Raw genomic sequence first — 11,503 nt, 5'->3', positions numbered from 1 at the left:
TATCCGTAGGAAAAGCGTTACAGCTGCTTAGCTCCGTCCTGGCCCCGCTCTTCCCAGGGCTTTTCCCATCTCCCTCACCGAGAGGGTCCGTGCTGCAGAGCACGAGCTCAGCTCGTGTCATCCCTGCAGGCTGTAGGGGCTCGGAGCTTCTCAACCGCGTGTAGACGTTAACTTTACTGCTCATAAAAACGCATCACTCTTCCCTACAGCTCCCACTTTCTGCTCTCGCCCGACCTCCCATCGCTACTGACGGCAGCTGCGGGCAGCGGGGCCGTCCCCCGGGAGGCGGCTCTCCCGCCGCGCCGCCCCGGCTTCCTGCGCCGCAGGTGAGGCGCGTTGGCTTCCCACTTCCGCCCAGGTGAGAGCCGGCGGCCATCGCTCCGCTCCGACCGCCTCCTCTTCCTTCTCCTCCACCTCCTCCTCCTCCACCTCCTCCTCCTCCCGGCCGCAGGTACCGAGCGGCCGCCATCCCCGCGCCCACCGCCGCGGTGCGGCCCTTCCCTTGCAGCGCCCCGAGGGACGGCGGGCAGCCCCCTCGTCCCGCTGCCCTGCCCGGAACGCGGTGCTGCGGGCGGAGGGGTGGGTGGGCCCGGGCCCGCCCTGCTCTCGGTGCCCGGTGCAGGTGTGGTGTGGGATTGGGTGGCAGTCCGAGCTGGGGAAGGTAGCCCCCTCTGAGGGCTCCGTCGTTCAGCGGGGTGTGGGCAGCTTCCATTGGAGGAGTGATGGCCTTAAGTTGCAGAGGAGCAGATTTCTGCTGGATGTTAGGAGACGTTAATTCTCCCAAAGTTTGGCCAAGCATTGGGATGGACTGCCCAGGGACTGCAGTCACTGTCCCTGGGGGTGTACCTGAGCCACAGGGATGTGGCAGTGGGGGAGAGGGGTGGGCTGGGAGTGGGGGCCTTAGAGGTCTTTTTCAACCTTGGCGATTCCTCAGTATATTTGTGATGCTTTTCATCACTGCCTTTCAATTCATAGGTTCTTAACAAAACAACTTTTTGATTACTATTTACGTAGGGATTGATTAATGGGAAAGCTGTCCTTTGCATTCTTGTCAAGTTTTCGAGGCTGAGATACAGAGCATGGCTCTAGGTTTAAGAGCTCTCCTCCACAACAGAGTGGTTTATCAGTTGAGTGCACTGTCATCACCAGAACTGGAGGACTTAGTGTCCCATTCCACTCAAATTAGCCACTATTTAGATCCCAGAAGCAAATTTTCTTCAAGTTCTGCTGGAATAGGTTTCATAGCATGTTCACTGCTGCACTGAGTGGCCTCAGTGTGAGCTCAGCCTCCTATCAGACATCAGAGACTCCATGGCAGCGCTCCCCTCTGGGCTGGAGCCCGCAGGAATTCAGGTTCTGCCTGTGGGAAGCTGGCATGCCTTGGACATGAGTAAGGCTGCTAATCACAGGTACACGGGATTCTTTTGCTTTCCTCATCTTGCAATCACTGACTATATGTAACACCAGGACAGCTTCCAGTAAAGAAGGTTTACTGATATTTGACAATATTTAGCTTTGGCCTGTTTTTCCCTGGAGACCTTTGGTGTGTTCTTATTGACCTATTTTGCAGCACCATTCACTTGTTTCTTTCTTACAAGAGCCCGGAGCAGCCCATGTACACTGTAGTGATTTTATAAAAACTGTAATGTGACCCAGAACAGCAGTTTGAGGCGGTTTCATTTGGGAGGTGTGTACATGCTAAGTTTGGTCAGATTGATTTTCTGTGTGTGTTCTAAGATGGAAAACAAAGCAGAACAGCAAAATGTGCTACAGTGGTGTTTGTTTTTATTAGTACATAGCTGCTTTTAAGTTTTGTTATTTTTAGTACCATAGGTTGCTGGTGATGCTGCATTAGGACCATTTCAAGATCAAGTTCACACAAAGAAATGCTGTTTTCTCCTACTAATTTTCCAAGTTTCAGACCTTCCTAGGACTGATGAAGAAGGGCTGTGTACCTATCAGTCATTCCTGGTAACTGGGCTGGGAAAAATTACAGCTGCACCAGTGCAGAAAGGTGACTTTGGATCGGGAAGTACCCTTGGCTGTTCCCTTCTCAGATGGCCCTGTTAGGAGCCTTTGAAAAATAGCAGTAGTTAGCACTTGTGTGGTGAGGACTTGCAGTGTTTAATGGTGCAGAAGGTTACACTGGCAATGAGTAGGGACAGCCTCAGAGGAAGCCAGATTTCCCCTACGAGTGCAGCTCTGGGAAGGATGCAGGTTGTTGGGGCTGAAGCAGTTGTAGTTGTAAGATGAGAGGGAGGATGAAATGAAATGGGGCAGAAGCATCTCTGTTGGCTAAGCTGTGCCCTCCTTCAGCTCCCAGCAGAAAGCCCCTTGGTATTGTCTCCCAGCAGCCCTTCACAGAGGGCAAGTGCTTGTCAAGGCCACTGCCAGAGGTGTCGTGTTGTTCTGAGCCTGGGATGTGCCAGGCTGAGTGCCCCATGGCAGCTCTAGGGGGTGATGGCAGGGGAAGACTTAAACCTTTCAGCTCTTCTGATGACCTCTGCTGGCACCAGCATGGGGGAATTCCTTTCTCTTAGTTTGCTTTTGAAGGAGATCCAAGTCTTAGGATTTCATACAAAACCTTATGAAACTTGCCTGCTCCCTATGATGCGTTGAGTTCAGCTCTCAAAAGTGAAGACAGTAAAAACCCAGATACATGCTGTGCTGAAGAGTGAAGGTTTTTTTTTCTGGTGTTACAAAACACTGAGCTTTCTGAAATCCATGATTTTACGACCATGCTGGGAATTGTGACATGAATTTTGAACTTTGAGGTTTGCAGCTTTGTCTACCAATAAGATAAATAAGTGGCTGTAGAAATCTGAGAATGGAGATGAGGAAGTTGAATGCGGAGAGGACAAATTGTAGCATTTTGGGTCACTTCAAAATTGTCTTCTAGGGAGGGACCTCTTAATTTGTCAATAATCTGTTGGCACCCTGTTCAGATTTAGTCTTCAGTATTTGGAAATTGATTAATGATTATCTCTTTGGGTCTTTAAACATAAACAGCAGATGGAGTTGTGTGTTTCTCTGGAGCCCAAGCTCCAGTCTTAGGGACTTGTTCTCAATTACACATTACTTGAAAACTTTGAATTAGCTTGTATTCTCAGGGATCCCCTTGCACCAGAAGGATCTGTCTACGTTAAAATAAAACATGTTTTTTCTCCCCCGCTCTTTTTACAAAAGAAAGGAGAACAAAGACTATAGTTATAACATATCACTCAAAAAAAAAAAAATCATTGAAAACGTTGCAAGCTGTCTGGAGGCCAGCTTTAATCACAAGGGATCGCAGAGTGCTGTGTAAATTTGAACTTTCTTACTAACTGTACCTGAGGTCCACATCAGCATCTGCTGGAGTGGAGGGGTCCACAGTGGCTCTCAGTGCTGCTTTGGGGCAGCTCAAGCAGGAAGCTGATGCTTTCTTGGATGTATTTCGTTTTAATTTTGTATTTTCCTCTTTCACCTCCTTCTCCATGGGACTTCTGCGTTTTAGATGGAGTCGAGATATCCTACGTCCATTTTCCTGCTCTAATTTTTCTTTCTTGGATCTGCACCCATTGTCATAATTGCTATTGTTACACCCACTGTAATGGAAAAAAGATTAATCTTGGAGGCTGTCAGCGCGGCTCTTTGAGGCTGCCTTTGAATGACGCAGGCTATTTCTCATGGTGCAGTTTGCCAGCACAGCTGAGCTGCTGCAACCGCTAGCTGCTGCTGCAAGGTGTGGTCCTGTTCCCAGCCCCATCCCATGCGTTTTTGTTTGAGCACTAGGTGGGCAGGAGGCTTGGCCCATCAAAACGTGGACGGTTTGTTGGGTGTTTAAGTCCCTGCTCCAGTTCACTGTGGGATCAGATGAATGAGTGCCAGACCAGATGGGATGGGAAGGACAAGATGCATGAAAGAAACTTTGACTCCTTGGCTCCAGCTATCAGATGGGTACAGTGTTGCCAAGTTCTCATTATTTCCTTCCATACTTTGTTTCTTTTCTGGGTTTAATCTTCACCCTGTATCTCGCTGTTGGTTTGCTTTTTGCTTTTTCTGTTTTAGATGCTGAAGTGGGGTGGGAAAACGGGGAAGATACATTGAGAAGAAAGGGGGAAAGAAGAAATCTCCATATTCCTGCTTTGTTAAGATTCACACAGTAATTTTAGCTAAGGAGGTGTTCATCTTTTCAGTTTACTCACGAATGTATAAGGAACGGTGTTTTCATCTGAGCTTCAGAATCAGATCTCAGCACAGAATCAAGGGCTGCTGCTGTGCTATTAGAAGTGCTTTGTTTCAAATGGAAAAGGAAATAAAGCTGCAGAACTTACATCCACTCAGCTGCATTCCTGGAAATCTTTCAGGAGTTGTATGCCTCCTCAACCCCTGCTATGAATTTGATTTAAAATGACCTCCTAAAGCTGTTAATAGTCTTGCAAAGGGACTCATTTTACTTGGCCCTGGATGGAAACCATGAAATCCACCGAGTTCTGCAGGAATTCCTGTAGAAGCCAACATGGCTTAGATACAGTGAAGCATACATAAGTCTGAAATTGTGGTTTGTAACATACCACTGATTTTTTTTCCTTTTTCTTTCTTTTTCATCTGCTTAATTAATATTCTCTTACGCGTTGCAGTGTCCTCGTGGAACCTCAGACATTTTCAGTTGGGGCGTGGATAGCATCAGAGGAAGAGCTGAAAGGTTCAGAGGCTGTGCTGGAGAGGGCCCTGTGGTATGCATACAGCCATTCTTCCTCTTGGACTGAAAGATTAATGAAGTCAAATGTAGGTTTTTTGTATTTTTATTTTTATGTAGTTTTTTTCCCCCAAATTATTCCAAATTTATATTATTCTGAAGCTACGCTGTTATCTACAGAGCAGAGTTGAAATTATGTAATATAATAATTATGCTATTAAATGATTGACTTCTTTCAGAAGAGCTTGTACTAAGTGAAGAAATCTTGTTTTTCATGTTACATTTTGGTACAGCTTCCTAGATAGATTTCAAAATGACAGGCTCCACATCAACATAATAACTTGTAAGTGCAAGTTAAAATTGATTATCACTGCTATTTGCAAGTCTTGTTTTTATTCTGCTGTTTAGGCCTCAGCCTTGGCTGGAGACCTGTTCTCTTTCACATTGCAGAGGGGGTGGGAAATGATACTGTGTTACTTCAAAGCTTGTCTCATACATAGGAAAGAGAGAGGCAAGCACATGAAGGAGGAGGCAATCGTTTTTTCTCACCTATTTGGCTCTAGAGCTGTGATTAAGATGTTGGACTGAGTTGGCCAATTGGGGCCTTAATGCTATACTGTCTTGTGAGTGAAGAGGACCTGATCCTTTTATAGGAACTTCTTAAGGAATTGTTTTATTTCAAGGTTTCGCCTGTATTGCCCATCTGTGGTAGGGCTGAGCTGTTGTGATGAGAACACTGTCAACAAATAATTAAAACAAGTGGGAGGGAAGTACCTATTAAATAATATGAGGATTTAAGCTGTGTGTGCATTTGAAGACATCACAACTTTAATGTTCTCGTTCCAAATTTAGTTGATTGTAGCTGCTTCAATTTCCTTAGTCTTGTTTTTGTTTGTTTGTTTTTCTTTTATAACATGTTTATTCCTCATCTTTGAAAGAGTTGTTCATCTTCCTTTTCCAGTGTAAAAGAAGCAGCACACAAAACAAGGTGAAATTTTTGAGTGTGCTGGGCTGCTGTGCAACTGGCTGTACTGACAGGGGAACAGTAGTGTTTTTTAATTAATTTTGTTATGATGAACTTAATGTTTTATTACTGCATTTATTGATGTTCTACCTTAAAGCATTCTGCTCAAAGATATAATTTATTTGTTGTTGTTTTATCTCATCTAGATTATTCTGAGCAATTCCAAAAACACCCTTCAGCATGCCTGAAAACCCTGCTGCAGGTACGTTGTCTGAGAGTGAATACTCTGTTAAGTGGTGAGAAATGATGCTCTGTTCCTAACATGTAAGTACTCTGTGGTGCAGATAAACAGCAGGTGCTGCAGATCATCGACCGTCTGCAAGCAAAGCTGCATGAGAAAAGAGATGTCCAACATAACGAGAACCTGTCTGTTCTGCGTAACACGCTCAGGAGCCCTTTGTTTAACCAAATACTGACCCTCCAGCAATCCATCAAGCAACTGAAAGATCAAGTGAGTATAGAATTACAGTTGTTGATGTGACAGTAACTATACTGAACTTGGAACTGGACAGTCTGCGTAGGCACGTGTTAATGAGGATGGTTGTTAATCAGCTGTAACCTGGTATGACTGAATGTTGCCCTTACTCTTGTCAAGCTGGTATCTGCCAAGTCACTACTGAGATTAGATGTGATCTTAACACTTTAGTCATGGGGCAACATGCTCTGATAGGGATGGAGAAGAGTGAGACACTGAGAACCACGCTGGTCTCTAAGAAAAGCATCTGTAAAAGGCATCAGCTCTAATTCTTCAAGTTCTGAACACAGTTGGAGCTGAGATTCTTAGTTTTTCTCAAGTTCTAAATGCTGTTTATCAGCTGAATAGCAGCATCTTCTCTCCTTAAAAGACACTGTCACTTAACTGCTGCTGACTTGTAAAGAATGGTTAACCTGCTTTGGGAAATTAAATGTATAAAATCTCCATGAAGATGTGCCAAGATCTTATGCAGACATATCCAAGCTATCTTTAAAGTCAGGTATGGCAGTGAAAGTGACTTGTGTGGATTGGTTTATAATGCCAGTTGCTGCTTAGATCTTGTGGACAAGGACGTCGATAACACCTCCACCATGCAGTTTGCCAAGTCGGGCATGGAAGCTTAAAAATCAGGGGCTAACTTGGCATATCTAAGCAACAGTAATCCCTGTCTTTGCTGTTACTGAACCTGTCCAGCTGCAGATATGGTGGGGTAAGTCTCGGGAGAATGATGCCACCGTGCTGTCATTGCTAAATATATTGCCAGTATTGCTGCCTGGATAGCATATAGTGGCTCTGCCATTCATACTTGTCTTCTTCCCTTGTTTGCATTGTTGCAGCATCTGCTCCCTTCTTCCAAAGCCTGAGTGCACGTCTGCAAGCTGTTGAAAGTGAGCAAAAATCCAAATCTAGGATCATGCATCATAACTATGGCATAATGGCTTTTATATCCAGAATGCTCAGGCTTAACATGTCTAGAAAACTAAGTTTTCTTTAAATTTTCCTTAAGCATGTCCCCTTTGAGAACTTTCATTCAGGAGGGGATTTTTTTTGTTTGTTTTACTTTGTTGCATTGCAGGTGTTTCTGCTTTTTTTTTTTTTTTAATATATATTTACCAGGATGAGAAATTGAACTGTTGACTCCAGCAGTGGTAGTGTGTTCAGTTGTAGACTCTTTAAACTAGGCATTTGGGTGGTTAAGTGACTCTTAACATTTTGGATTCTTGTGTGAAGACTGTCTGAATTTGCCTGACAGTTCCACCTGCATTTCAGTTCCTCTTAAAATATTTGGTGCAAAAGTACCAAATATCAGGGAGTAATGGGGAGGTTGGGCACAAAACAGTGAAGAAGGATGGTAGAACTGACAAAAACGAGTAGAAACACAGCTGAATCATTCAGGAAACATTCCTTTCTGTAAAACAGTTTAAAGTTGGTGTGGTAGCTTGATTATAGCTTGCACATTAACATTACCTAAATTATACAGGGGACTGCATTCATGAGAATATGGATATAGAAACGTGTTTCTTTGGCAGTCTTCACTCAAAATTCTGTATTTTGAAATCTGTGTTTGTTTTTAATAGTTTTACTACATCTCTGTTCGTTTTGAACAGCTCAATTACATGCCACCTGACCGGTCAGTAGAGTTTGATTTTACTAAGAGAGGACTACTGGTATTTGCTGACAAATCAGTTGCTGCTGGAAATGTTTGTAAACAGAGCAGCGTACCTGAACCCAGTGCATCTACCTTCATTCCAAACCTGGGAGTTAACGAGTTTGGTTCAATCATCCAACAGATGGCAAAGGTAAGGCTCTCAGCTTCAGTCAACCAACCTTTAATGTCAGACTTTCTCTTGCGTGATTTTGGAGTGCTTGTTCAAACATACTGTTGTGTTGTATATCTTGGAGTGTGATGCAACCTAAGCCAGTAACGGATGTACCAAGGGCTCTTTTTTTTTTCCTTCTGTGAAAGATAATGTCAACAATGGAAAGTATTTTCTTTGCCATTTTTGTATTTTATTTTCTACCAGGCACGCCGATGTAGAAATGAAGTCTCAGTTACCATAAAACTTTTTTTTTGTTTTGATATTTGGTGACACTTAATTAAAAATGGATATTTTCTGCAGAAACTTGTTTTGATAGAAAGATTTTTTTTATCAAGTACATTTTGAATTGGAAATGCACCAGCTTTGTTGATATATGAACAGTGCAAATGATTAAAAGAGCTGGCATGTAATATTTTATTTAACTCTTCATTTAATATGTCTCAACTTTGCCAGACAGATGCTGATTTCATTAACATGATGTAGCATGTACCAGATGCTTGTGGAAGTTGTACAGGTGCAGACATCCGCCCATGTGCAATTGGCATTTATACCATGAGTGCATTGTTCTGTGTTACTTTGAGCCATTAATTTAATTGGTTAGTCGTGCCTTTCTATATTAAGTAACTGTTGCTAATTGACTACCTTAATATAGCTGTAATGTTTTCAGCATAACTCTTCTTGTTAGCATGTCATTAACTCATCTGATAAAAGATTTAACAGTAAAGACTGCGCATTATTTTGGATAAAACAGCTGTGATAGAAGTGCTTTTTCTAAGTAACGCTTCCCAGTAAACAACCCCAGAAATTATGTATTTGAAATGAGGAGCAGGCAGTTGCCAAAGCAAAGTGTTTTGGATTTTTGTTGGTTTTTTTTTTTTTCATTAAATATGAAGTTGCAGGAATGGGAAGGAAATTAATTTCCTTATTTAAAAGCTGCAATCTTTTGAACATGTACCTAAAAATCGGCATTGAAAGCTAAGGGAGCCAAAAGACAAGTAATTTAGTTTAACTATGCAGCATTTCCAGCAACCCCAAATATATTGCTATAGACAGCACTTTGTTCATAGTTTTCATCCAGTTTGGAATTCATCTTATAATGTGAATGAAGTGTGAAAGCAGCTCTTAAATTCCCTGAGGTTTCAGAATCTCAGTCCTTGCATATCCAATACTCTGTTATATTAAAAATAATAAATGGAGGAGCTTTTATAGGAATAACATATTTAGTATTTTGCCTTTGTTTAGTCTTAGGAGGGGAATAATTCTCCTGGTGCGTAAATTTTGAACTAGCTCATTCTATTGCATTAAAAATTAGATTTTTTTTTTTTTTCTCTTTTTCACTAGGGGAGGCAAATAGAATCAATAAAGATTGAAAAGCCTTCTGTTGGAGGTCTTGGATTTAGTGTTGTTACCCTTAAAAATCACAGCTCGGGAGAAGTTGGTATCTTTGTCAAGGAAGTCCAGCCAGGAAGCATAGCTGACAGGTGAGATCTTTAGAGTTGTATTGGAAAAATTGCAGCAATTCTCTGAAAAGAGAAGGCCTGATTTTTGCATTGGTGTCTGTCAGGCTAGCATGTTTGCTTGGATTATCTGGTGGGATACTTTGGTGGTGGTATCTCGAGTTCGGGCTGCTCAGCTGAACAGACTTGTGTTTTGAGGATCAGATTTTCAGAGGAGTTTCAAATATCCAGGCTGTTCACAAATGGGATTTCCAGAAAACATGACTCACTTCAGAGAATCTTGAGTACTGACTCAAAAACAAAGGCAACTCCGAAAAGAGTACAAGGAAAATAAAAACTGGTCTCTGGATATTATTCATTGTATCGCTGCAAGATTTTTCTTCCCCTTGTTTCTTTACTTACATGCTTATGACAATGCTCTATTTATAGTTGGGTTTACTGTGTGCTTCCTGTGTAAATTAAGGTCCAGTCCTTCCAGCAGATCCCTGCACAGATGTCGTCATAGAATCAAGGCTTCAGGCAGTTTTCCTGTATTGTCTGTGAGTTTTCACCCAAAAACAAAAGACAGAGCAATCCTTGGAAAACAAAATGTGATTGTAAAAACCACAAGAGTTGGCATGAGACAAATGCAGTGCTCGGAATTATGTTTAAAGAAAATGTGTCTAGATTACAAGTCATTGGTGTCACTTTTTAAATAACACATGTCAGGAAGTGCCAACACAGGATGACAAAAAGAGTGGGGAGAGGTTGGAATGATAATGGCTATGGGCCCACAGAGAACACACTAGAGAACACTTACAAGAGAAGCATATTAGGCTCTTTCAAAGTGGAGACAGATGGACTGATCTGGATGTCAAAGGAGGGTGAATATCTCACTTTAGGATTTGATGACCTGCTGCTCACTTTCTTTGATGAGAGAGTCTAAAATATGGCAAATGCCTGAAGAAAGACATTTCAGGAAAACATCTTAAATGTAGCATGATAAAAATGAACTTTAAAATGCATTAGTTAAGATGTACAACTATATTGTTTTGGAGGTTTCAGAAGTCTCCATGGCACGTTTCAAGTTTTGGTTCTGAGATGAGATCTCCTGGAGCCTTTTTTTTTTTTTTTTTTTGGATTCCTACAAAGCTTTGAAGGCAGTGTCTGTCTATCTAACAGTTTGGTCTCGTGCTCAGAATGAATATTTAACAAAGCAGATAAGTGATGGTTTCTCTCTAGTCACAAATCTAAATTCATCACTCAGATGAATTAACTGTGAGAATTTATGTTAAGGCATAATATAAATTGAGCTGTCTGTTTCCTGAAGAAAGTTTGATGCCTGTGTTTTGATAATATAATATTTTGAGTGAATGTATAGCTTCACCATCTTTAGGATCATACAGTGATAGAAAACAAAATTGAAGCCTGAGTTGCGGACACTTAGAGATAGCATCATGTGATGCTGAAGGTAATGAAGAATAGTTCCCAGTTGGTTGTATAAATCACCTTTTTTTTTTTTTTTCTTCCTACAGTTTAGCATCGAGAAAGAATGAGGGGATTTCATTGAATTTTGAATAGTCGAATTAAAAATTGAATAAACTTGTATACTGTGATAAAGTAAGGACAAACTTGGGCTGAGCAGTTCAGTACAGTGTATTGCATGTCTTTTGTAAGATAAAGTCAGTCTAATAAGTAGATTTTTTTATGTAAACTTTGCATGGGAAGTCACTACGCTGCATTTTAAAATTTCTTTGAATGTTTTGTTAAGGGATCAAAGACTAAAGGAAAATGACCACATACTGGCCATTAATTGCACCCCATTGGATCAGAACATTTCTCATCAGCACGCTATTGCACTCCTCCAGCAATCCACAGGATCTTTACATCTGGTTGTTGCTAGGGAGCCAGTTCAAGGAAACAGCAGAACTTCGCCTGCCTCATTGAGTGATACAAATCCACCTGAGACTGTGAGTTGTTTTAATACTGTCAAAATCAGATTTTGAACTATGCTGGATACTTCTTTTTTGTAGTTTTAAGTGTTTGTATCAGCTAGCTTTACATATAGAG

General features: G+C 41.8%; 1 protein-coding gene across 1 annotated transcript in view; it reads left to right on the top strand.

The window, feature by feature from the left end:
* The first annotated feature begins 1,956 nt into the window (after positions 1-1,956).
* PATJ (PATJ crumbs cell polarity complex component) overlaps positions 1,957-11,503 on the top strand; it is a 137,756-nt gene continuing 128,209 nt past the window's right edge. Inside the window, exons 1-7 of the mRNA XM_065737858.1 lie at positions 1,957-2,014; positions 4,620-4,715; positions 5,849-5,904; positions 5,987-6,153; positions 7,785-7,976; positions 9,339-9,478; positions 11,205-11,403. Of these exons, the coding sequence (XP_065593930.1) occupies positions 5,883-5,904; positions 5,987-6,153; positions 7,785-7,976; positions 9,339-9,478; positions 11,205-11,403 (720 nt within the window). The 5' untranslated portion in view covers positions 1,957-2,014; positions 4,620-4,715; positions 5,849-5,882. The remainder of the gene's footprint in view (positions 2,015-4,619; positions 4,716-5,848; positions 5,905-5,986; positions 6,154-7,784; positions 7,977-9,338; positions 9,479-11,204; positions 11,404-11,503) is intronic.

The sequence above is a fragment of the Cyrtonyx montezumae genome, unplaced genomic scaffold (genome assembly GCF_038088225.1).
Source record: "Cyrtonyx montezumae isolate F1298 unplaced genomic scaffold, pur_monq_1.0 scaffold_1, whole genome shotgun sequence".
Classification (NCBI taxonomy): Eukaryota; Metazoa; Chordata; class Aves; order Galliformes; family Odontophoridae; genus Cyrtonyx; species Cyrtonyx montezumae.
Note: the sequence above shows the minus strand (reverse complement) of the source record. Positions and strands in the feature narration are given on the sequence as shown.